The sequence below is a fragment of the Fulmarus glacialis genome, unplaced genomic scaffold, assembly GCF_000690835.1.
Source record: "Fulmarus glacialis isolate BGI_N327 unplaced genomic scaffold, ASM69083v1 scaffold26561, whole genome shotgun sequence".
In the NCBI taxonomy this organism is placed as follows: Eukaryota; Metazoa; Chordata; class Aves; order Procellariiformes; family Procellariidae; genus Fulmarus; species Fulmarus glacialis.
In genome coordinates this window covers 19254-46515 of record NW_009191304.1, presented here as the reverse complement: position 1 = coordinate 46515, position 27262 = coordinate 19254, and the positions used below count along the sequence as shown (strand labels likewise).

Sequence of the window (27262 nt, the reverse complement as noted above, 5' to 3'; positions counted from 1 at the left end):
CAGCAGGCAGACCAACAGAGTGCAAATGACTCAGATGGTTGGATAAGATATACAGACCTATTTTGAATAAAATTTCAAAAATAGGTATGTCTCGCATAAGCGAGGTTCAGGAGAGATACAAATCCTTAAGAAAAGGAATATGCCTACTCACACATTTGTATGAATGGAAAGAAGGAAAGAATTTTTAAAGATTGGTGTGCTTTCTTATTATAAGATGATCAATGAGAAGCAAGTCTTTTCCTCTCCAATATTTCACACAAATACTGCAAAATATGCAGAAAAGAACACTAAGAACTACATGAAATATATAACTCAAGTGCAGTTCATTTTTATAGCTCTGTAGAGAGAGATTTCTTTGCTGTAGAGGCAAGGAGAAACTTTACATTGTACTTGTTTTAAAGAAAAAGCTAGCAGTAAAGAGAAAAATTAGTTATAGCCATGCAAGATAAAAGCTGTTTCCACAATGGTCTCATTCATGTTGATCTGCATATTTCAGCTATAAAGGTATCTTTTTGTATTTTTGGACAATATATCATATTTTACTTCAGCTGATCAAAAATATCTCTTCTTTTTCTCTCAGTGACAGGAGAGTTACTGGCATAAGCAGCCACATAATAGCATCACCTCACTTGGTTAAAGAAACAGCACTTATATATGGAATTATCTTCCAGGCATTACTATTACAGAAAAGAGTTAAAGTAACAATATGGAAAATGGTTTATTCCTTATACTAGAAAATAAGATAATTCAGAGATGCAACTATGATTTCCTAGTGTAATTTCAATTAATCTACAACTTTAAATACTAATGGCCTGACACATCATGACAGAAGTAGTGTGCATTTCTAAAAATCAATAAAAAAAAAAACAAAAACAAAATACTATCAAATAGCACCAATCCATGCTAAATATTGCCAAGTTTTCCTTACCTCTCTTCTCTTTCTCCAAACTTAGGTGAAAAATTGAAAAGAAAGTTATTTTCTCCCCATTTTGTCAATCTATGCAATCTAAAAGCTACTGCCTTTTGCAGCTTTTCTATTTTTTTCCTCCGACAGGCCTGATGGAACCATAATTACAATTGGATATCATCTCAAATTAATACTGGGTCCTTTTACAAGTGGGCCAAAATCAACTGAAAGAGCTTTCAAACAAACTGCAATCTTCTCTATTAACTCACACAAATGGTCCCACTGCTTTTGCAGGATTTGTGATGAAATTATATGCCTGAATTACAAGGCAACCTAATGCCCTTTGGCTTTGTACCTCATCTTTCACAGGATCTTGTAAGCACTATTCAGTTACCCACAGTGCTCAAGTATCAGCATAAAATTTCCAGTACAGGTTTAAAAAAAAAAAAAAAAAAAAAAAAATCGGTTTTCTGATTTCACCCGCCCCCAAATTTAACTTGCAGTCCCTCAGCTGAGGGAATGTAGCTTCTCTAATAATCTTGAAGCTGTGTAAACCTTTCAGTTCTACCAACCAACACTGATAACCCAAAAGCAAGGTATTCTAAACTGTAAGAAAATATTTAAACATTTAAAAGATTAGCTAGGTAGTTTATACATGATTAGCAAGCACCATCCAGATGGCTTCAGAACGACATATAATTGTATTGTTACGTTATTCAATTACATTTTTGCACACCTATGTAAATATTCAAATGTGACATTTATCTATACAAACAGTCAAGTGATGCTCCAAGTTCAATTTCAAACTGCTTTTCTGCTGTTGGCGATGGGGGCAGTGATGAGAATACATCCCTCTACCCTGAAACTACTTCACGTCCATGTTCAGCGAATGCATCTGTCCACTAAATGAAGTTTCCAATTGGTTTGATTTTGAGGAAACAAGGCAGGGGAAACAACCAAAAAACAAACCCCAGTCTGTAAGGGGGCCCATTTTATTGTTTGTGATACAGTTGATTTGAAAGACAGTTCACATTTCCTTTCTCTAAACAAAGTTCTGACATGAGACCCCAGAATATTCAAGGCTACGTGATCTGAAGTTCCCCATTAGTTGTTATAATTAAAACTGACATGAAGCACAGAAATTATTGTGTAATACAACATAAAGACTAGCATAAGAATACTAATCTTTAATAAACCACTAAATTGATTTTACAGGAAACAAATATTCAATAAAGCATTTTATACTAAGCTATTTTTAATATTATGAAATGGAGACAAGGAAAAGTAACACAATATATTAATAGAAGAGATGTTAATGGATCTCAGTCAGACAAATTATATCAGCACTTCAGTGTAGACTAAAAATCTACTATTACTTTCAGTGTCTGAATTCAGTTTTCCGCTGTGAATGTAGTAACACAAAAGGTAACATTTCTTCCCTCCTCTGCACTTTTCTTGGCAAACACAGTGTGTTACACACAGTATAGACTATCATTCTAGGAATAACAGCTACCTAAAGCCCGGCTGAGGTACATTAAATGTTGAGCTGTTTCAGTCATTGTAGACCATGAGCCATGCAACCATCACAACAGCAACTCCGAACACTGGTAGCATAATGAGATTCTTGTATTTTTGCCATGATGATTGTTCAACTTCTACTTCATCCTTTCTTCTCTTATTCTTTCTTCGCCCTTTTAATCTGTTTTCAAAAGCTTCCAGTTCAGCCTAGATGAAAAACAGAAGTAGTTGACATTTGTGTCAGAATTAAAAACAAGGAAACGTATAGATTTTAAATAACATTCCCAAAAACCATTCTATAAAAATAACTGGCAGCCAATGGAAGTTATACATCTCTCACAGATGAGATGGTAGCACTATCCCATGATTACAAAGCACTTCGCTTCCAAGTATTAAACCATTGTTTCATTTCCTATAAAAAACATTGCCAAAAATGCAACCAACCGAAGTTTTACATTAGATTTTCAACTCAGGCTGAACATGCTAAGCCAAAATGAGATTGCTATTTCCATGAAATATGTTAAAAATACATTATTTTTCCTATTAAAGAAAAGCACTCGTAAGTATTTAAACTATTACAATAATGTATATAAAAGCATGAGCTGAAATCTTCAAAGACCTCCCCCTGTAATAAGGATGCGTTCTCTGCTAAAAATAAATCAATAAAAATTAAATAAATAAAAATATAAAGAATTGGGGGAAAGATTATATATTTTTCATGCTCAGCTAAATTTTAGATTAATAGCTATAATCTTAGACATGCACAAAAAGGTTCCATTTGTTAACTTAACATTTAGTCACTCATATATGACTGTAGTGGGTACATAGCATCCTTCAAAAGAAAGCACATGCCCTTAGGCGCCAAAATGAAGCAAAGCAACTGGAAAAATAAGAACAACGCCAAGCTTCCATCCAGAACAGCACTTTCAGGGTGATGCCAGGAACGAACAGTAGGATCCTCTGATGCCTGTTCCTCATCACTCTCCAAATCCTTTTAAAAGGGTATCAAGAAAATACAGACAAAACTCATTTTAGGGTACAAAGCTGAAATAAAACTGGAATGAGGCAGCCTGGAATAAAGAGTGTAAGACTGGGATGACACTCCAATGAGAAGCCATCCAATTGCTAGGAAAATCAGAAAAGATGATCTAAAGGAGAATTGAGACAGACTGAAAACAGAAAAGGTCCGACGATTATCTGGATTTTTGGGTAGATTTGTCAGCTACTAGAGAAAGCATGGGACAAGGAGCTAGGGAGCAGAGAGACTAGATGAACTGAAAGAGAGAAAAGAGATGGGAGCAGCAGAGCGCAGTGAGCCGGGACTGGCTGGGCAAAAGGTGCAGGATTGAGCTAAAGCAGAGGAAACATGGACAGTGAACAGAGACAAAGCCTGGCCATGAGAGGAAATAAATTTACATGACTACTAATGCAGTGCTGCCAGGAAGAGAGGGACTAAGACAATAAGGTAGGTGCATTAAAGAAACAAGAATAAGACTGTTTTGGGAAATGGGCGGAGAAGTAGTCCAGTAAATATAATTTTCCTTTGGAACTCAAGATTGCCTGATGTCTGGTCTTCCTCTACTGACAGCAAATATTTATCAGAGTTTCACAAAGCGGATCTTACTTTCCTTCTTGTGCCAGATACCACTGTTAGCAGGAGAAAGGGACCCATTTTGATGTCTATTCCTTTGAACCTAATAAAGGCAGAAATTGTTGGCACTTCTCTGACGATATGGGAGAGAAGTTCAGACAAAGTTCCACAGCCTGCTATTTGAAACAAGATTACTTTCAACTAGCTAATCCTCCTTTAGAAAAGCAAAGTATTTTAATGAAAAGTTTTTCAAAATCCAAAATCTGGAGGCAAGTGCAGCGCTCTTAAGGTTATATAGATAACATAGCAGTATTTCATTTTACATAGACAATAAATAAAATTTGGAGCTTCTATAGTTATTATATATTTGTGATCTGTAAATTTTAAAAACAGTGCTTTATGAATTGCAGTAATCTGAATTAAAATATAGGGCTTGAACAATTATATAAAAAGTACTGAATTGCTTTCCTAGTGATCTTTATAAAAACCCAGCTAAAAATAAATACACTACAAAAAACAAAATGAAAAACAGAATGAAAAAAGGTTTGTGGGCACAGAATATGAGAAAGAAGCCATCACTATCCTTGAAAAAGCTACCTACAGATTTTATATAACTGTCATCGTTCCTGAAATGTCACCTCAATGATCTCTGAACAATAAAGTAATGGTTGTGCCCATCTTCAAACTACCTTAATTTTTCAAGCTAAACAAGCTCAAGCTTTTTATTTAGAGTAAGAACCTAACTTCTTTGTGCATAGACATATTAAAAGTAAAATGAAATGTATTTATTTAAACTGTATACTCAAAACAATTTAATGACAGATAATGTCTAATTTAGTGTTGCTCAGGTACTGTATTTTGCTCCTTCATGTGTTGTTCTCTCTATTCTTCCTGCACTGGAAGGAGTAGCAGCCCCATGAGAAAATGTAGCTAAATGAATGCAAATAACAGTGACTATACAGACACTAAGCATATATCCTGAAACTGCAGGTCTTGTATTTTATGCGCGGGGGAGAGGAGGGAGGCGCTTGACTTTTGTAACTTCTAAGGAGCTGTTAAAACATTTTTCTTTCTAAGAAAATAGGAAACAAAATCTTCCATACAACTCATTAAATTAGAATTCAGGTCTGAGACCTCAACTTTCAGATTGAAACTCTTGACCAGTTAGCTCGGAAATTTAACCAAAGCTTTTACACTAGAGTGGGACAGAGAGAGAGCTTGATCTGAATTGTTAAATAATCAAAGCACTGATCTTTTTTCCACCTCTAGCAATTGTGAAAACCCTGGCCTCACACGGTGCCTCTGAATTAGAAGCAGAAGGAAAGTTTGGCTGCTAGGGCCATGATGAGAAGCCTAACCAAGCCACCTCCCTTCCACTAAGAAACAAGTGATTCCATCTGTAAATTATATTAGCAGAAGCTGCTATCAAATATAGCAAATACCAAAATATAACCGTGCAGACTTACCAGAGCACTAACTGGTTTGTGTATGAAGGATTTAATAAAGTATTAATCAAAACAGGTCTCAAGAAGCTGTGACTAACAGATGGACTGTCTATATAAAAACATGCTAATGAGATCAGGAAGATGCAAACTTTTGTCAGAAGGAAATATACTCAATAAATGTATACTCTTAATGTGACCTGACACCCTATGATAGTGATGTCCTCCAATTTGCATTACCAGATGGCAGATTATGAGATCAAATTGGAAAGGAATCAATTTCAAATAAAAGGCTGCAGTAGCTGAGGTTAGTACTTGTGTGCAATTCTAGAGCCTATTTATTAGTTGCTGTTGTCCTTTTTTTTTTATTGGTTTTGTTCTATTTTTTTACTGTTGTTGTCCTACTGTTTGCTATTGTGCTACATAATGGCTACTCTTAATTAACCTTTTAATAGGCTTGATTATGTATAGGTGAAGTCTTCTATCCCTGAAGGTGCATCCGTCACAAAACACGTACACAGAAGCAGTTGCCATATATTGCACAAGGGTACTGCTGGACTGTAACTGTGAGACTTCAGTGAATGTAGAAGTAGAAAGCAATGGTGGTGTGACTGCAGAGAGAAGCAATCAGTGCTGAGGAATCAAGACAAAAATAATGTCGCACACTATGCTGGTGGAGTGAATCTGCTACAGTTTCAGAGGAGTCTCATTACTGAGACTTTACTAGAGGGACTGTAAGTTAAGTGATTTTGAGGCAGAAATCATTAAAAACTGGGATGCCGTCTGGAATGCATGAAAACATGATTGGTGCAATACAAACACCAGCAACTTTGAATTTATAGCTCTAGAATTGTAAGCATGTTCTTTACATGTGTAAATGTCCATTAGTACACTTCAGTACTTAGCTTGCAGAACCATCAGTTATAGATCACCTCTGCTTAACAAAGTGTTTCAGACATCTGTATGCAAGCTACACTTCCTGACCTATGTCCCAGAACTAACATTTCCAAGGTCAACTTAGAGAACAAGAAGAATTAGATGAACTGTCTATGAGTTGTATGAGGGAATATGTGATCAATATTGTAGGCAGTTGAGGCATGAATGTAACAATAAACATTACAAGATGATCACAAAACGGTGCCTGCTCCCCTGGACAACAGGTACATAACAGCATGCTTTTCCTGCGCAATGAGTAGATACACTCCCCTTTGAAAAACAAAAGCAGACCTTGCTAGAGCATTGGTTGGTAGGCATAACGCTTTAATAAAGTCTCTAGGCAATTAATCAAAGTATGCATAACAGAAGTTGCGACCCACAGAGAAACTGTTTATCCTAATGAGATTGGAAGAATGGTACAAGAGGATCGGGTCTGTGAGTAAGCCTCCCACGACTCAAGCAGGGAGCGAGCCAGTGCGCTGCGATAAAAACAGTGTGACATCCAGGGGAAAACACAGGTATTACCTAATACATAACTCATTGTTTGGTGATAATTGAGTAAAAGGAGAGTCAGAAAGTACACACTGGACTTAGAATATGATTTGGTGTCAAATGCTCAGGCACAGGCATACATGCATGCATGAACTGGTGGGAAGGAGTGCGTTAAGGCTGTAGCCTCCAGATGACAAACCTGACCTAGCCATCACCACCAACCAAGCTTATGGTTATTTGCCTGAAATAGGATTAGTGTTAGTGTCTCCAGGCAGCTGGCACAGAAGCTTCTTGGATTACAATGCCGACAACATACGCTCACCAACAACAGCAACCACGGTAAATACACGTTTTTTTCTCCCCTCAGAGACCTTGAAGGACAAAGACTCATTTAGGCTTCCTCATTCTTTCATGATGGGAGGGGGGGAGGGAATCTTCACCCAATATTTAAATCTCTATGGAGGCTATTCAGCAATTCTGTGGGGTTTATGCATTATGAAGTGTTTGATTAAAATCAAGAGTACTTAGTATTTTAAAAATAAACTATACTATACACAGTTATAGTAACGCAAGATTAAACTGATTAATTATCATTTTGCATAAAATTATGAAAATTGTTTGGGAAAACATGTGGGCTCTTAACCATTGTAAATCACTCACAGCACACATTTTAGAGTAAGGTAACAGCTAACCAGGATGACTGCGCATACCACATTACAAACTATACATCTTTAGTTGCATGTAAATTAAATTGTTTGTTAACAAGAACAAGGTGGGGGAGGAAGCGGGTGAGGAAGAAGAAGAAAGGTTGATACCTGTTGTCTTCGTTTCTCTTCTTCAATAGCAGCTTTGGCTTCTGCCTCTTTTATCTGTCCAGACATACAAAGTGATAAGCAACTGTTGTAAACAGCAGCTAAACCTATTTTCTTATAGAGTCATAGTTACTCCTATAGAACGGTTCTCAGCAAAAGTGCGCAAAACCGCCACCAAGTGAGCTCTTAACTTATTCAGATTACAAAATATTCTTGGAAAAAGCTGCATCATCTCACGTTTGGAAAACATGGAACATACAATGGATGCTACAAGGTTATAAATTGAACTTCTGACTTCAACTTGACAAGCTCAACCAACAAATATAACACCTAAAAAGAATAGCTTGTTCACTAACAACCAGCAAAATCCCTAAAGACAGTTATCGTAAGTTTTCAGCAACTTTATCCTCAATTCTGTACACTTTACACATACAGATAATTCCTATATATGTATATAATTTACACACACATATTTCATTCCAAGTACTTTAAATATTCCCTGACTACTAGAGCAAAAGGAAACCTCTATATTTGTACCAGATACGATATAACCAAATTGCTTTAAAGCTCTTGGTGTAATACAAACCAAACGTAACTAAAAATGCTCCACCAGCAGAAAGTCATGAAAAGAAGTCATGGGAGTTAAAATGATAATTGTATAGAATGTTTCGTAGTGTTCAAGAAAGCAAATTAAATGCTAGAAATTATTAAGAAAAGAATGGTACAGAAAAAATGTTTGTATGTAAACATATGATGAACTTGAATCTTAGCTCCTGCATTCAGTTTTGGTCCTGCAATAACAAAAGAATGTAAAGCCTGAACATATACAAAAGACAACAGGATGGAGTGGCTTCCATCTAAAGAGATGCATAACTAGGATTCATCAGGTGACTAACAGGGCACAAAATCCTAAAGAGTGGGAAGATGTCAAATAGGGATAAAACATCAATAATTATTTTTCGTAATAGAAAAGCAAAGGCATAAAATGAAATTACCAGGAGGCTGGTTCATAACAGAGGGAAGTATTCTACTCCCACACAGTATTTGGCTAAATCTAGACATTCAGTGCTACAGGATGTTTATAGATGCCAAAAGTTTATGTCGACTGAAAAACAATTAGGCAGGCTAACAGGAGATAAATCCAACAAAGACCATTAGACAGAAAGACACCAGCTCAATCTCTAAAATTCCCATAGTCAGAGATCTCTACAGTAATAGTAGTAACAGGAAGAGTATACTGGGGAAGTACATGTGTCTGCCTTCTTGTGTACATTTCTTGGATCTTTAGCATTGCGGCCACTGAATCACTACCTTAGAAAAGTTAGATGTAAAAATCTGATTAATAACTTGAAATGAAAAACAGTCTTGATCCTAATAACTGGATGACTTGCATACTAACAGTGACAATAATTTACTAAATATGGTTTGTGCAGGTGGAATTTGTTCCAAACAATTTGCAATTCAAGAGCTCTTGACGACTAAGGAGAAAGCACACCAGCCCATGCTTTAGCACACTGTAGCTCAAACAGTGTGCACTTAGGACAGGGTCAATAGAACAGTCCTATTTGCAGGTTTTCAGACAATTTTTTGAATTGCTAAACCATATATCAAATAAAACCATTATTGAGAATTTCATTAATCTAGACACAATGGCAAAGTCTCTCTTTAGAAAAGTGTATAAAAGACCTTTCCAGCCATGCATATCTGAAATTGCAGTCTGGTGTGGAAAAAACTGCACAACTAGCCTCCTGGTATTTCACTGCCATCTAACGGCAGAACTTCAGCTCCAAAAGAAAAAGTGATCGACGTCTGTGGAAAAAAGCAACAGAAGGGCTTCTTTTTACACTGGTGTGGTCATATTTGTATAAGACACATAGGTATAAAACACATAGGGAGAGGGAAGCTTAACCAGTAATCACAGTATGGAAAAAAATTTCTAGAACTATTTATTCAATAAAATGTACAGTAAAAAACACATTCAATTCCTCAGAGTGCATGCTCACAAGGTGCTATACATGAAGAGTTTTATTAAGAGTTAACACACTTTGTTTTTGGAAATTGATGGTTGTTTTGCAACTGTGCAAACTAAATTATCTCTGTAAACATCTGTTTAACATCTGCATGTTAAACAGACTTTTTCCAGTCTTGACACATTAAACAGTAATTGACATAATAAACTACTTTTGTCAAGTGCATATAATAGGAGATCATTCTAGTATATCATTTACAAGTCAACACAGGCTACAAAAAGGTGCCTAGTAAGAAATAGAACTTTATAACTTCATATAAAAAACCCAAACCAAATAAATCCATGTTCTTCTGTGAGGAAGGTACACATAGCTAGGTTATGTCACACAGTATGTCTGCAGCATTGCTTATAGTAGAAACTTGCAGTCATTTGCTCATTGCATTAGACCATTCCTCCCCGTGGATTACAATGTCAGGGGCAAGAAATAGGAACTAGTATCTGCAGAAGTAAAACAGCAGCTGACACTGCACTGTACCACACCACACTGAGACATGCTGCTATGTCCCAGCTCACGCAGTCTCTTGCGAATTCACCTTGCTTTAGTGCACTCCATGTCCTATGAACTTATCTTCACACTCTTACTGGAACTGTTTGTTATGGCTGGGATTTTCTAAAGGCATATCCCAAGAGTCTTAGCATTTGACCTGCTTGCAAACTTGCAGGATTTGGTCTATGTGGTACTTGTTAGAACTTGCCAATCAATCCTGAAAGTCTGAGCAGAAGCTGACAAAAGTCAGCTTTACCCATTGAGTTTTTGAGTTGTACATTTATTACATCTAACACTTACCTGATAAAAACCAAGCAAGTTACGCACCAATTGTTTATGTTTTTAAAAAAGGCTTATAAGAGCAAGGTTGATACTCTGTCTCTCTGGGTGACAGCATGCAGCAACTTCTTTACTTCATAAAACAGCAGAACTAGAGAGAAGTCACGTTTACAGCAGGCTAAACAGTATACTGCAATTGCTGAAAACTCCCCATTTTTCTGGTACAGGATAACTAATATAGTGTGACAGGATTACATTCCTCACGCTGGACAAATTGAACATTCAATGGCTGCAAAACTTTCACAGGACAGAGCAGATCTAACAAGGCCCTGTGAAGTGGCCTGGTCCTAATCCTACAGCACTAATCATCAGCAATTGATGATTTTATCATCACTGATCATCACTTGTTCTCAGCGGAAGAGGAAAGAACCAGTTCTAACAAATGTTTAAAAAAAAAAAAAAAAAAGGAAAATAACAGAATGCTGTTTTAACATAGCATTCCACTGAGTTAATTAACACTGTCTACAAACACTGTAATTCTCCCCACTAAGCCAAATGTAAGTCTGAAATAGTGGTTGCTATTAAACAGTATATCTACTTATGTTGTATTTTTTGCTGGTATTGCCTTGAAAAATAATTCTGCGTTCATTTTTTCCTACTTTTCTTGAAGCACTGAGAAGAAATTATAGCTACAACAGATACATTACCTCAGATGCTTTCCGTTTCATTTCCTTGCATAATGCATCGCATTCCAGTGAAACTAGGCCTTCTTGTATCTTGCTGCACTGTATTTCCTGTTAAGTGTAATTTGAGTCTTTTATAATCATTTCCCTATATAAAATTTTAGTTATAATGTCCATTTCTTTATGAAAATAATTATAAAACATTCTTTAGCAAAACATTGGTTCCTCAGAAAATAAAGCTAATGATTAAGCATTATTTGAACTTGTAATTCTGTATTAAATTGTCCTTTTCTCTTCTCCTTCTTTCTGATAAGCTAAGCTGAAAGCAAGAATAAATCAAGTAGTCCAGTTTAATTTCTCCTCTCTTCTCTTTTCTCACTTGTTTGCCTAAGACAAAGTAAGATAACCTTCTGAACTCTGGCAGAAAGAGCTAGCATTCAGAGTCTTAGTAATTTCATATACATTCTCTTAACTGGCTGAGATTACAGGGCAAAGTCTGGTGATGGGGAAAAAAAAAAAAATTCTCACTCACACTTCCTCCCCTCCCCCTAGTATTGAAGGAGAAAAAAAAAAAAAAAAAAAAAAAAGGGGGTTTTAAAAAGGACAATTTCTAACAATTAACCTTTCATGTTTATAAGGGTCAAGTTGGGGCTGAACACCCCCCCACAAGACTTTTAGTTGCACGAGAACTCTGGGGAACTGCAGCCTGTTTGGAAGGCTCAGAAGTTAACTGGGTCCAGAAAAATAATTTAAGCACCTTTTTAATTAAGCCAGATAATGATTTTTTTATTAAGTCATTATTTTTTGCCAAGACTTCACATCAATTTCTGTTCTTCCCCTCATAATACTATATAGCTACAATAAACTTGTTACATTACTTTGTCCCTTATCATTGTTAGAAGCTAAGGATGCTGATGCCTGTACTTGCTTTTAGGTTTGCAGAGAACTGTAACTGATTACGTTAGTTAGGGATTCACAACATCTGGGCTTGTTCCAACTTATGTAATTATAAACTTTCCAAATATCGTCAGAAAAACGTATTTTTTCTTCTTAAATCACTCCAGGTCATCTGACTATTCCCCAAATGGAGCTACAAAAATTCAAGTGTGCTTAAAGATAAAGCTATTGTAAGTCAGGCAGCTAACATATTTTAGAACTAACAGGATTTTCTATTCTCCAGTGAATCTTTTGATATTGCAGCCCAGATCTTCAGCTGATGTGAACTGTTACAGCTCTAGTAGAGTAACTGGACCTATTCTAATCTGCACCAGAGACAATCCATCCATACAAGTCTAGGAACATGCAAAGAAAATACATCATTCTCAAAATTTTAACTTAGAAATTTACCTTTTTCAGTCTCTTACAGAGACATCGGAGTTTAACCTTCTGGCTGCAGTTCAGAGAACAGCTACCTGAATGGCACATCTCTTTACACCGGTGACCACAGGGCAACTATAAAGAACAAAAAACACAAACAAAACCCCCACATCAATAAATTACTGTAAAATTACAAAGAATCTATGAACTGGTTTTATTTCAGACGTAACAGCTTAACAGAAAACTCATTCAGCTTATCAGTTTTTCCACTTTTTTCCACTTGTGAAATTGCTGATTTTTTTTTTTTTTTTTTTGGCAAATGTTTGCTTGTTTTTACTGTATTTCAGTTCCTGTAGAACAATTTATCTGTTATTGGCACAGCTTGATTAAAAACCAATTTCTCCTTTCAAATGTTTCAAGAATAGTCATCTCCACAGTAATTTATACAATGATTACCCTAGCTATCTGTATTTTGGGAGAATACGAGTTGATAAGGTAAAAAGAAACTGAAAACTGAAATTAAGCATACTGTAGCAACTTGTAAATCAGAGTCAACAAAAGAAAGAGGGGAGAATCAGAAGCAAAAATACCACAAAAGAACATTTGGCATGCAAGAATCTCCTGAACTATGCAAAAGTCAAATACAGGTAACCAATATTCTTATCATGTGTGAAATAATTTCACAAAATCGTAAATTTCTGCATTTGGCAGATTATCCCATTTCTGACATCTGTGAGATACAGACAGATTTGTTCTAGCCAGTCTAAACCCCTTAGTTCTTATCATCAAATTGAAATATTTCTCTACTGTCTTTCATAAAAGGCTCTTTATTCCCATAGTATTCCCTTCATTGAATTTCAACCAGCTTAAATCATTGTTTCTTGAATACAGTAGCCAGAACTGCATGTAATATTCCAAATTACATCTCAGCATGAAGTACTTTGTACAATGCCTTAATTGCACCTTATTCTTAATAGAGTATCTTCCCCAATACATCTTCAGCTCTCATTTGCATTTCTCTCCAGCTAATCATGCTGTGACAATAAGAATTTCTGCTGTTTCCTGGGAGCTTATTATTAGCCTTGACATGCATGGTCTTACTGTTGTTTCTGTATCTAATAACATGCCCCAAATGCATGTGTTCTGCAAATAGGTTTCCTCAATTTTCACATACTGACAACACTCCACATGTTTTCATCCGAAAATTCATTAGAAAATGTTTTTTGGTGCCAAGGTCATTACTGAAAATAATGCAAGAACAGGCATCAATCCAGTCCTTGGAAAAACGTCTTTCTCCAACTTTTCATTTAGTTTTTTTTTGGGGGTGTTTTTTTAAAAAAAAACCCAAACAAAACAAAAAAACCAAGCAGTTGTTTCCTTTACCCCACCTTCATCTTTGTATTAACCCTCTTCCCTATCTGAACTAGCTATTCACTAAATGGCATTGACTCAATTGCTCTGCTGAAGCCTTATGTAGCAGACCTAATCTATTTGCTCTATCTGGAGGGAAAAAAAAATATAAATTGGTCATCTTATCAAAGAAGGAATTTAGGTTTGTTCAGGCACAACTGATCATCAGCAAATCTATCTTGCATTTTGCCTCATTTTGAAAAGATGAGGGGAGAAACTTCTCTTTAAGCCTTGTATGCTACTGAGGTCAGACTACCAGCTGTACCACACAGTCTGACAGCTGAGTCTGCTCACTCGTGACCACCACCCTTGCAAAACCAATTTGCTACTGCATGACTTCTGGCAGTAAGAGGGCCCTTCTCTTCGCTCCCTACCCAAGAGCATCATACACAACAACACAATCTAGTCTCACCTGCAAATCATTCCATGCTGGCCAGAACAATCCATGGCTAGAACTATTACCTCCAGCTTACTCTTCCATACTAATTAGGCACATTTCCATTAATAGTGTCAAATCCCAAACAAACAGTGACATGTCAGAGCTGCAAATTCAGACAGTAGACCTCACCTCAACCTCCAGGGGCTTCTGCAATAAAATTCTTACATTACACACCATTAGAGCAAAATTTGCATAGCACAGAAATATGTTTAATCCAACACGGAAACCCAAATTTACACATTTAGTTCTCTGCATAGAGCTACACAGTTCACATCCACAGGGATGCAGGACAAGAATGAAGCTGGCAGTGTAACTTTCTTTTTACTCCCTCCAATGCAAAACCAACATTAAAAAAAAAAATCATCAAGCGGAGCAGTGAAATGAGCGGCAAAACAACATTTCCCCATGATCTCAGAAAACAAAAGCAATCCTACCATTGCTTCTGCTGGATAAATAATGTAGTGGGAAAGGATTTTTATTGCTTGTTTTTAAGTGTCCATGCTGAGCTACTTGGCACTAAAGTAGAACACATGTGCTCCGTTAGATTTTTTTCACCATACGAGATCTCTCGTCAATAGCTCGTGGACTAAAGGCCAAAATGAACAGGCTTTATGTTTGACATGGCATGGCCTTTAAAAGAAAGGGATTTAATCCACAGCTCAAAACAGAAAACACACCACCAAAAAATCCTACAAGTATTTTCCCCATAGGCAATGCATTTAAATCTTAACACTATGTCTGATGATGATAAAACCCATTAACATTTGTGGAGGCTTAACTGATCTCCACCAGAAGGTAATAAACACAACCTGTTAATACACATCTGATAATAAAGAAAACAACCTGTTAATAAAGAAAACAGCACTTTTGAGCAGCAATCCCAAAAGCTAAGTACAAAAGATAAACTTATCACTTCCAAACAAAGGGGCAGACTCTTCAGTTTAAAGGGTGGCTCTGCTTCCAGAGATCTTATGAAAACCTCTTATGCTTAAGCCAGACATTGAGGAAAATCATCTCATTATGGACCAAAGCTGTGCATTTACCTTTTAAAATTGAATTTTTGCAACCCACGTACATTTTCAAGGTGTGTTTACAGAATTTAATTAAGCATTCTGGAAATAAAAAAAGATAATGCATACTCTTAAAATTTATGTCATTGTCTCTACTGCACTATCGTATTAAAATAAATATATCACATTGAGGTCCCATATTTCACATCAAGACAATAGCAGCGTGCACAGTAAAAGTACAAAGTACAGTTATTTTGTCAAAATAAAGTGTTAAACACAGATCCACAAATACTGATATGAACACAAACAATGAAAACTGATGGACTGTTAAAACTTCTATGTAAGAATTGTTCCAAAACATCTGCAAACATCTGCAAACATGATCACAAGAATTTAATCACCCCTGATTAAAAAAAAAGTTAAACTTCCTTCAACAGGATATTTTGTTACTGCTACCAAACAAGCAAAAGAAGTTTTTAATTAAAGCTTCTCATCTAACAGCTGTGGCAATATCAAAGACTTTGCTTCTCCCTAAAGCAGAAAGGAAATGTGAGCTGTACTGTATAATACTGGAAATCATTTTTAGTTTTATACTGCCATTGCCAAAACATAAGCATGAAACCTTTCAAGACTTTCAAGTTCCTGTTGCATTTTTTCAAGGCACCAGATAATATAATTGATTTTCATAGTCTCCAAATGTACCATGCCACCTGTAATTCAAATACAGTAGTATACTGTCTACCACAATTTCCATTAATCAAAAAGAAAAAAAATCTCAAAACTGAGACTGCAGTAAAATACTGTATTCTATTGAACCTAAGTCGCACTACGCTAAGCTTGGTGCCGTTACAGTGCACACTGATTTTCAGCAAACAGCAGCTTCACTGAGCTCTGCTAATGACCCAAGGTCAGCTTCTGACATCGAATAAGAAAATTCTCATAAAACACCAATTTGAAATTTACTAGAGGCTGTCAGAACTACACACCAAACATTTCCGATTTAGTTTTGAGTAGAGATATTTGATTTGTAAACTTTAAATGTTCTAAATTTCGTAGTCTTATCCATCTTATCTTTTGGCTGAGTTGTTTGTAAGTTCTTGTCATGAGGTCCCCTCAACGGGCTTGATCTATATTTGCTGGGGAGGGGTGGCGGTGGTGGTAGTGGCAGGGTGATGTCTGTTAAGGCTGCTCCTTCAAATTGTGTTTATCAATGATTCCTTTAAAAGAGAACTATCAGTACAATTTGTATTATGATACAGCTAGATAATTTTCCCAAAGTTGCAGACAAATATTGTATACTTACAAAACAGACAAAATATCCCTAGCACCGTTCAATATTCAGAGAAACGGGAACAAACTTTTTAGACAAAAAAAAATGGTAAAAAACCCATACAGTACATAAGAAGTTACCAAAATAGGATCTGAGGAAAGTAGGATGAATTGTAACACAAAGATATGAACTACCTGATGCAGGACTGTACTAATAGTTTTATGTTTCATGAAAGCCAGTAAGAGCTAGAGCTAAAATCGCAGGAAGGGAGGAGCATGCATTTTTATAATCATCAATTACACTAAAAAGATTCTCTGGATACAGAAACTCCATAAAACCTTCTTTTTCAAGGCATCTATAGGAATGAGAATTTTAGACTTAAATAAAAGCTTTATAAAACTAAAGTGGACTCTGTTGTCCTAAGCTTTCTTTCACATCCCACTGAATTAAGTAAAAAAGACATCATCTGTGGAACAGGGCAATTCTGAACTGCAAGCTAGAATTCAGGACACTACTAGATGGATTTTAAATCCCAGACTGAGTCTTGGGAATATGTCCAGAAAAATCACAACAGTTACATTAATCAAAGTCAAAGACGAGATATGGGGGGGGGGGGAAAGTCTTTGAAGAGAAGCTGAAGTACAGGAACACATAGTTCAGGTTAAGAGATTATAAGCACTCTTGAAAATAAAGAGGAGGAACATAAAACTAAAGTAACAGAGAGGGAAATGAAAGGACAAAATTAAGAGGTAAATGGACAATGAAATAATATCCAAAAGTGTTCCCCCGCCAGGAAGACACCTTTCAGACATCCAGATGAGAAAATTATGACAGGCACATTCATTTACAGAAAAAAAGACATCAGCAAGGCATCTACAAGGGCAAAAAGCAGAAGATACAAGCAGACACACAGCACAGCCTTCCCATTGGGGTTAACACAATCTTGTCTGAAAAACAGATGAACAGAGACTGCTGGGAAATAAGCAGAATCCTGTGAATTTTTGCATTTACTCAAAACCAAAAAAAGTTTTCTAATAAAGGCAAGGATTCAAACTTGATGCTTCTGAAACTGGAAAATAATGAAACAAAAGAAAAGTTTTGAACCTACGTTTATTAGGTTGAGGCAGAATTCAGAACTGTAAGAGATGAGGTAAGAAGACAGAAATCTCAGACTAGAGGACATTATAGGTAAACTAGCATAAGAGAACTGAGTGGAATCAGGGAAGGAGAATGGGTTGAATCAAATTATTTATGACTGCCAGCTAAATATTGCATGAGATAAAGAGACTCAGCTACACAGTAAAAGGCCAAACCAGAACAACAAAATAATAAGTGATTATGGGATAAAATACTTTCTTTAGTACAGCATTTTATTGCAGGGAAGGAGAATTTCTCAGAAATTCTGGAGAGTTTAGCAGTGGAAACACTTTCCAAAGTATTCCTGACTATTCCTGTTTTTCCACTTCATAAATTTTCTACACCTACAGTGGGGAATGGAGTGAAGAAAGAGCTGTCACTTGCACCACTAATGACAAATAAAGAACAAAGATACAATAATAAGTAATGCATGGGTTTCTGAAAGCACATAAGCAGCACAGAACAGCAGGACTAGGAGGGACAAGGAAGAAGTCATTTGGCCCATCCCTCATGTCTTACAGCAGTACTACCCACAACTGGACAAATCCTGACACATGTCTAAGCTGTTACTGATGAAAATCTGGTAGCTTCTCCAACCAATTCTTCCCCTGCTCCACAAGCTTTACTACTCAAAAGTAGTATTGAACATGAATCTTCCTTACTGGTGAGTATACACACTGGTTCATAGTCTAAGTATCCTGCAATAACGATACTATTCTTCCCTTCTTTACAGCAAGCCTTTAGATATACCCAGATACAGTAGAAAGATTAACTGGCTTGTCTTCTATTTCACACTACATAACATATATTTCACTAATGCAGCAGGGCATTATTTAACTCAGCTCACTTGTTAAGTATACAATCCTTCCTCCCCACCCCTCCAAGCCCCCCCACCCCGAATTGTTGCACAGACAGGGATTACTAAACCTGCACCTAGACAAGAACAATTGCAAGCACAATTCTCAGTATTTTTCCTAATCAAACAGCATCCCATTATTTTGGAGATATAAATTCAAGACCAGTTTTTAACCACATTAGAGGACATACTCGTCCACATTCAACCTCATCTGCATGCTTAAACATTCAAGCCATTAATGCCTTGAAGACAAATCTCTGATCCTTCAATATAACCTTCCAATTTGACAGCAAGACATCAGTAACTGTCCTCTGAGTACAGTTCACTAACCACCTTTGCATCTATCATTTAGCATATTCATTTAGACTAAGCTTCTCTAGTTTGTTTGGCCTATGAAACTGTATCAAAAACCTTACAAAAAAGTAAAATCCACAAAATTCCACACATCCATCAAATCAAGTATTTCTCTGTTAATATGGCTTACCTCTTTTGGACACTGATTTTTGCAGGAAATAAGACGCTCCTTTTCTTTTAAATCAGCACATGTTAGTTTTCTGTAAAAGAAAAGATGTATTTGTGATAAATTCCAAATTAAAAACAATGAAAGTCAATACAATTACAGGTATATTTTAAGCATATCTCACTGTAAAGAAAAGAGGGCTCATTTGTCCACATCCTGTGGGACTAATATAAACTACACTATTTTACAGACAAAACCACATAAATTTAGAGGATTTGAGGTACTTTAAAGAAAATGCACAAAGAAGAACATACATGCGTAGGATGAATATTTTCAGAACAATACACAGAGGATAAAGCTTAAATCCACAAGTCCCATCTTACATTTAGTAAAGCCTAGCTTACCCTCTATCCACATACACACAAACGATTAAAAAGGAATACAAATTATTATTATGAAGTTTTCCAATTAAAACAGCTAGAGTTTGAAGGACATTAGTTGTAAAGACCTTTTACATTAACTACATTAATTCTAATTCTTGTTATAAAATTCTTCTTTACATACTGTAAAAGAACCACATATAGATCAAACATCATGTAGATTACTATATATTTGCATAATTCAAAATATGACTGTATTATAAAAACCAGTTCTGCTCACGAGACTCCATGCATTTATAATAATTTTAGCAGTAATACCAAATAAAACACTGGCAAATAGAAAAAAACCCATTATATTACAAATTATAACCTTCAAGAGAAATTTTGTAACTTGCTGCAAGAGTAGCTCCCATCCACAGACATTTCAAATGGTTTCCAGTTAGTAGCATTCAAATGAAAATTTGGATTCAGTTCTGTCACTTACAAGCATTCAATATACAGTATTGATAGTTTGCAGTGACACTTTATTTTAAGCATCTGGAGACATGACGGGCAATCCCCAGGATGACAGGGCAAAACACATCGGTGAGGACATCCAGGTAGCCGAGACTTGGTACACTCCTCTTCACACTGCAAACATTCTGGACCTGCCTAACAAAATAAAAAAAAGTACTAAGGGAAGTGCCAAACATTTGTTTGTTAGATGCTATTACCAAGCTTTTATATAGAAGAAAGAGTTGGGGTGTTTTTGCTAAGGGAATCCAGCTATTCAGTAAGATCTCTCAAGCAAAAATAATTATTAAAATATGCTTTTAAAAGAAAAGCAGAAATGCCAGTGTTTGTTGGTCAAAGAGACAGAGTTTTATTTTGCTCCCTGGGCATAAAAGGACCTCTTAATATAAATGCTTTAGAAAATTGCCATTAAGCCTGTTGTTTCTTTTTCTAAGTTTTCCATACAGAACTTATTTCATATTCAGAACTAACTTTTCCCACACACCATTTTATTGTAATACTTTATTCATTACATACTGCTCTGTAATACAGGGGGAGGTTTGTTTGCTTAAGAAGTAAACTTTAAGTCATTCCATTTCCATATGTGTACAATAGTTTGTATAATCTTCCAAAAAGCATTAGCTTAGGTATATGCTGGGAGCTGCTAAGGCGTTGCTTCCGCTCCATATACTACACAAAGTTTACAAGAGCTGTGGCGTCATTCTCACGCCAGGTGATGCAGTCAACATCAGCACAACGTGATGAACATCAGCACAGCAAATTAAGCTCCATTTCTATTCATATTCTTATTTTAATAACTCATCCAGAACCCCAGTCTGCAATCAAATACACATAGATAGATTGACCTGATTTATCAACTGAAGCTACATAGCACAGTATTTAAGGCCCACCATCACATCCAAATGCTCAGTTTCAGAGAAGTTAGTCAACGGAAAGCCAATTTATCCAAGAATGAAGCTACATAATGCTTCCCCAAAAGGAAGGAATTCCATGCCAACAATTCACTTCATGCTGTTCAAAATAAGGGCATAACAATTTAAGTTTTTAATACAGTTTTTGCCCATTTTCTTCCAGTTCCCTTTTCTTCTGCTTCTACAGTTGAACAATTTTTGCTGAAGTTTAGAAAGGAACCTTTGGACCGTGATCGTTTACAAAACCTAACCCCCAAAACCTCACATCTAAGAAAGACAATAGCAACTGAAAGCATTTAAAAAACTGTGGTATAAAATTTAACAGTAGGTAAAAGCAAACAGCTGGCCTTTCTGCAACATTCTCTAACACAAGATGCAGAACAAACCTAAATTCCAGACAAAAAAAATCACTACTCAGACATAAGCAAGAAATTTAATCAGCCTTTTTTTGACTGCAATTTAGTCTATCAAAACAACTGAACAAAAGCTCTAAAGGTCAAAACCAACTTGAGTTTATAAAAATTCAAAGAAAATTGAGAAATGAGATTTACCCATGTACATAGACTCCTGTTTTCTGAGAATGTATTGCCTCATTCAAAATGGAGCTAGGAATAATGCCGATCCATTCACATTTTAATTGGTTTAACTGAAGGAGTAGCAGACACCCTCTTAGAGTCATAACTGGAGATGCCTAAACAACTGTCACTCTCAGTATTTACTGATGCCACACTGTTGCTGCAGGTTACTGTTCCACAAGTTGCACTAACAGCTCATACTCCTCAGACGAAAATTCCACAATCATTAATAGAATAATACACTAACTGCAATATATATAGTTCTTAGATGACAACACCACTTCTAGGATTGGAATCCACAGGGAAATAATCCTATTTAAGTTAAAATATAACAATAAGTTAAAATATAACATTCATGTTTTGTACCCAACTGAATGCTTGCTCAGTTTTCTAAATGCCCAAGGAGACCATGTTGCAACTTTTTCTAAAGTAATACTTTAAAAAATTTAAAAGCTGTTTTCCTCCAAATCATGACTCTCTCAAACCACAAGCTATGTGCTTTTGACTGCTCGAAACTAGAACAATTTTCAGCTTTGTACTTACTTTTAATTTTGTTTCATATTATCTTCAGCAACACCTACAGCTGCTTAATCGCGTAAATGACAGTTTCTAGTAGGCACTGATCAATATGAATATATCACCCCAGTGCTTTAAGAAGTCTTCACCTATTCTGCAACATTTCCAGTGCTCTCTCATAAACATTTGCTAGACTCCTCAACCCACTTACAGTTCTCCTCAGTAAATAGCTTCCCCAATAGATTGCAAGTGCATTTGTAAATAGGGATCATCAGTAGTTCACTTGATCTTGACAGTTACAAAAACTGACTTTAGAAGAGACTTGTTAAGAGTGTTAAATAAGTTTTGATGAAAACAAAGTAATGTATGTTAACGTAAACCAAAAAAGTGTAGCATTTGCAAATATATAATACTGTCTCAGTTTTATAGTCTAAAGAAGTACAGATTAGCTAAATGTCACAGCATCAATAGGAACAGAACACATGCAAGTGTGCAAGATCCTGTGCCTTCCAGCTGCAAATTCTTTATTTTCCAGTTAAAACTGGAGACAATGTGTAAAATTCACAAAAACAAAGGCAAAAAGGAAATCAACCTACCTTCTTTCCATCTGCACTACTGTTCAATTTAGTAATGTGATGACATTCTTTCATACAGGTGTGATTCTGACAATCTAGAAGCCGCCCACAAAATCTTTTACATGAGTAGGGATTTGCAGAGTGACATGGTAATGGACTAACCTAAAAGTTAGAAAGAAATAAAACATAAACATATATATATATGCAGATAGTGTATATATACGCACATTGCACATGTGTACTGTGTGTGATACATATATATATACACACACACACACAGGCACAGCACTATCACAGAGAAATTTTGGTCCTTGAGCATCTTTGTTGAAAGAAGAAAACCAGTGCAATGCCTATTTGACCTTTTTTTTTAAATAGACTTCAGGTTCCCATCCCAACATAACCACACACACTCGTTTTACACTGATTATACCAGGTAAAAAAGCCCGCTTTATTAATTAAACAAGCTGTCTAACTTTTGCAACATAGTTTCTTTTTTTTTTTTTTTAAACAGACTATTACATTCTCAAATCTTTTAGTGTGATTTATTCCTTCTTTCTGAATTACACTCATGCGTTCCATTAGAAGTTCCTAAACTGCTTTACAGTTATTGCAGAAGACAGTTACAGTTTGCTTTCACAGGACTAACTGTGTTATGGTCATCATAAACCAAATACATTTTACAATTCTACAAATAGAAAACAACCTGCAAGCCAGAAATTCTAAAAATCAAACACTGAATACATCAAATACAATTTCCAGGAGCAAGAAGGGGAAGAAGAAATGGCTTTATGACAGGACTAGCATTTTAATATCTTGTGATATATCTGTACTCTTTAATTTGAGGTTAACACTCCAGTTAACAGAGCTTTGTAGTACTATCCAGAGCATCTATTTAGAAGCCTTTAATCTTCATTGGTACTGAAATGGAGTGTAAACTCCTAACTTGGTTAACTAGGTTACTTTCCTAAAGTTGAATAGTACAAGTCCCTCCATATCACAAGTATTAGAGGAAACTCACTGTTCCCATTTTCCAACCATTATATAATACTCACATGAAAAAATTTAGTTTCTGTGATGCTGTCAAAAAAATGATTTTTTTTCTTAATATCATGATCATTTCGGAGAGAAAAACAGAAACTATTTGTGACGTTATTACACAATAGAGTAATGTGACATAACTCACTTTGACTAGACTAAGGGTGTGATTTTGTGTTACAGCTTAAGTTGACTGAATAGCTTTGCACTGTACCCCTTCCTTTTCTCTCTTCCAATTCTACAATCCTAATTGCACACTCGTACCACTTAGTTTGAACAAGTCCTGCCACACATCTGTCCTTAGATCAAGACAATTCAACTAATCAAAATGGAAGAAAAGGAATTAATAGAAAAAAGTTCCTTGTCTCTTGCTAGGTTTGCAAGTTGATTGGCCATACACCTAGCTGAGCAGTGGAACTGAAACAAGGGAAGAGAGGACGGTCCCCCACAGGGCAGAGCAAGGGACATTTTCCCTTCGGCACTGTCCATGTTGATTTCCCTCAATCCTAAAGCAAAAATATACAAAGTAGGATTTGAATCCACTTGCCTATAGAAATGTTTTCTGGGCTCCACTCCACATCAAGTCATTGCAAAATGCAATTCATTCACAAGACTTGTGAACTCCTCATCCTGACCCACCGAGACTCTGTGAACAGGAGGAGTCTGCATGGCAGGCTGAACATCAAGCATGGAATACACAGGAGGAAACCTTGAGGCTATCATGTCCAACTACTCTCACATCCCTATGTCACAACTAAAGCTCATTATGCTGGCTAAAGCACTAATACAACTACAGCAAGTAGTCTGAATGCCTATTTCATACTCCCCCCCTGCAAATATCCTACAACTCAGTCTCTGATGGCTTATGTTTCTGTTGACCAAATGAGCAAAAGCCAGCAATAGGCCTAATAAAAAAGAGGGTCTCTGAAGTGGAGAATAGCACTATACCCAGCAAACACACACCAATTACCAAAGCTTTTATTGTTCCAGATATCCTGTCCCTTCTCATCCTCCTCCATCTCCCTCCTCCTCCTTCCTCAGAGTCAGAATTTCCTTTCAGTAGCAACGTAAGTAGTCAAAGGATGCTGGAAGGTAAAAGAATGAAAGAAAAGGGGGACTAAACACTAAGATCTGCCACTGCCCACTTCTCTACCTTTCCTTGCTTCCCCATTTCCACTGAATTTTTTATGACTACTGGTTCTGCTGCGGCTCAGGCAGTAATAGCAGACTAGCTCTGTGGCTGCACAGTTCAATACGATGATGAGACTTCTTTTACCGAGAGTTAGTCTTCCATCAGATAAGGACACAGCCACTAGCTCCAGTTGAAGAGAATTAGCAGAAGCACATAGGCAGAAGTGGAGCATCCCTTCTGGTAGCATCCCTCAAGTACACCAGATGAGTGGCAATGTTGGATGAAGCAGGGGGCAGGGAAAACACAAGCCAGTAGACAACAGTAGTAGCTTTCAAACAGCCAACTGCAGAGAACATCCCAGCCCTCTGGCTGCATCCAGCATAACTTCAGCTTGCCCCACTCATTGACTTTCCTAAGTCTTGAGTCCAATAAAAGACACGAGTCTTCTGGAATCAATTGATATTGTAGCCAAAACCAAAAGAATTTAAATTAATTTAAACCTACGTTATATTTTCGAATTTTGTTTCCATTTCTTGACAAGTCAATCTGTTGTGGATAATAGTAAAAAATCCAAAGGACAAAGTAGAGAAAAGTTTTATTTTCTATAGTTGGAATGCATTTCTGAAACGGCTAAATGGAGGTCGCTACTCATGCTACAAAGACAAGTATCAAAGAAGCCACAAACTCCAGGAGGCTGATGAGCTGAAGAATAAAGAACACAGATGAGAACCAGAAGTATTTTATGAAAGCTGAATGGAAAAAGAAAGAAAATAAGGAGGCATCATTTTCAGACCACAGGTCTTCCACAGGATAAGGAAAGGAAGGCAAGGAAAAAAGGACAAGACAACTTTCAGAAGCTTTCCAGCACATCTCCCAAATGCATAAAAGCAACTAAGAGATACATCAATTGGAATATGAAAACAAAAATCAAGTACAATAGGGCAGGGAAATTTTGGAAATATTCATAATGTATATAGCCATAAAGATTAATCTCGTCAAGTTTTACGTAAAATTTTACCTAGAGGCAGAGTAATTGTCTTCCTTTTATAAATGAACCACAACTAAAAAAAACTAGAATAATAAAACATAGCATTAAATTCCTACCCCCCCCAAAAAAAAAAAAACATGAAGAAAGAGAGTTCTATCTGCCGGAGAACAGCAAGACTGATACTACAGGATATTCAAAATAACTCATTACAGAAACAAAACCAGAACGTTTCTCTTCCCCTAGAATATTTAATGAAATGAAGCAACTACAAGAGAATTAAATACAGCAGATAAATCAATAACATATCCAGTTAAGATTTCCTTGTTTGTCCTCATTTACGTTGCATGGGCTTTAATTAATGTTTTCCCATAAATACAGATTTTGAATATAAACATTAGCTCTCATAATTTGATTTTAGAAGAGCACATGTATGCTACTGCTATGAAATGCCAATGCTTATAGCAGTTCAAAGAAAAAGTGAAACATCAAGTTTTCATTTTGGGGTGGCAACAACTGTTGATGATAGGTGATTTTTCTGACCTACAACCTGAAACAAAATTGAGAGCTACTTTTAAGCACCTACAAATCGAAGAATGAAGAGTTATTAATTTTTCTAAATATATGTAAAAACATCCAAAACTTACAAAGTAAAATTATTTAAAAGAAGGCTGCACACTGTAGCTAAAAGAAATCTTATTTTAGGTTAAACATGATGTAGAATCATACTTCCACTGAACACAGGGTTTATACAATTATATCATCTGAAAAGAAGTCTGTTATTTCAAGTGATAAATTGCTTGTTCTAAATACCCAAAGACATGTAAGAGCTTGAACTAAACCAATCCCTTAAAAATACCTTTTAAATTAGATGCCAAAGTGAAATAAAAACCCCAACAAAACAAAACAAAACACAAAAAACCCCAACAAAACAACCAACTCCAATACCTACATAAATTAAAATTACTGTCCAAGTAAAAATGTAAAGACAGTAGATTTGCTTATTACACAACTCCTAAGCAGTTTGTTTTCATTCTCTCTTCTACTCATCGTCTGCAGGCATCCTGGTAAAATACAAGTAGTCTTTATAACTCGTTTCATTCCTAGTTTGCTTCCTTTATTCCTCCTTCATTATAGGAGGTATAACAGTCCAACATAAAGTAGTAACATAGTACAGCAATGAGCCCCTCTCTTCACAGCAAAACTTCGCTTGAGAAAATTGCTACTTTCATCGCCTGTGAAAAGCTCATATTTCCTGGTGAAAATCCCCTCAGGGGGTAGGAACTACTATAGGAGGGAATTGTTCATAAATACATACAAGTGTTTTATCTTGGCTCTCGATTAGTTTGAGGTGAGATTACTTGTTAAGAGCCAATGTGGCTGTAAAACACTGAATAGACATTACATCTTTTTTTTTCTCTGCAGAGATCTCAGAACAACATAAAAATGTATAATGCATATAAAATACACTGTAAACACCCCCTCATACACACACACATTAACAAACCATTCTTTTCCTTGACTGCTATCAAAATCTCAAAGATTAGGACACTTCATTCCACTCC

General features: G+C 36.1%; 1 protein-coding gene across 1 annotated transcript in view; it reads right to left on the bottom strand.

The window, feature by feature from the left end:
- Positions 1-2179: 2179 nt before the first annotated feature.
- The window catches only part of NFXL1 (nuclear transcription factor, X-box binding-like 1), a 44262-nt gene continuing 19179 nt past the window's right edge, over positions 2180-27262 (bottom strand). The window contains exons 17-23 of the mRNA XM_009586656.1: positions 22567-22707; positions 19940-20106; positions 19100-19169; positions 12524-12628; positions 11201-11287; positions 7702-7755; positions 2180-2632 (exon numbers count right to left, since the gene is read on the bottom strand). Coding sequence (XP_009584951.1) covers positions 2459-2632; positions 7702-7755; positions 11201-11287; positions 12524-12628; positions 19100-19169; positions 19940-20106; positions 22567-22707 — 798 coding nt within the window. The 3' untranslated portion in view covers positions 2180-2458. The remainder of the gene's footprint in view (positions 2633-7701; positions 7756-11200; positions 11288-12523; positions 12629-19099; positions 19170-19939; positions 20107-22566; positions 22708-27262) is intronic.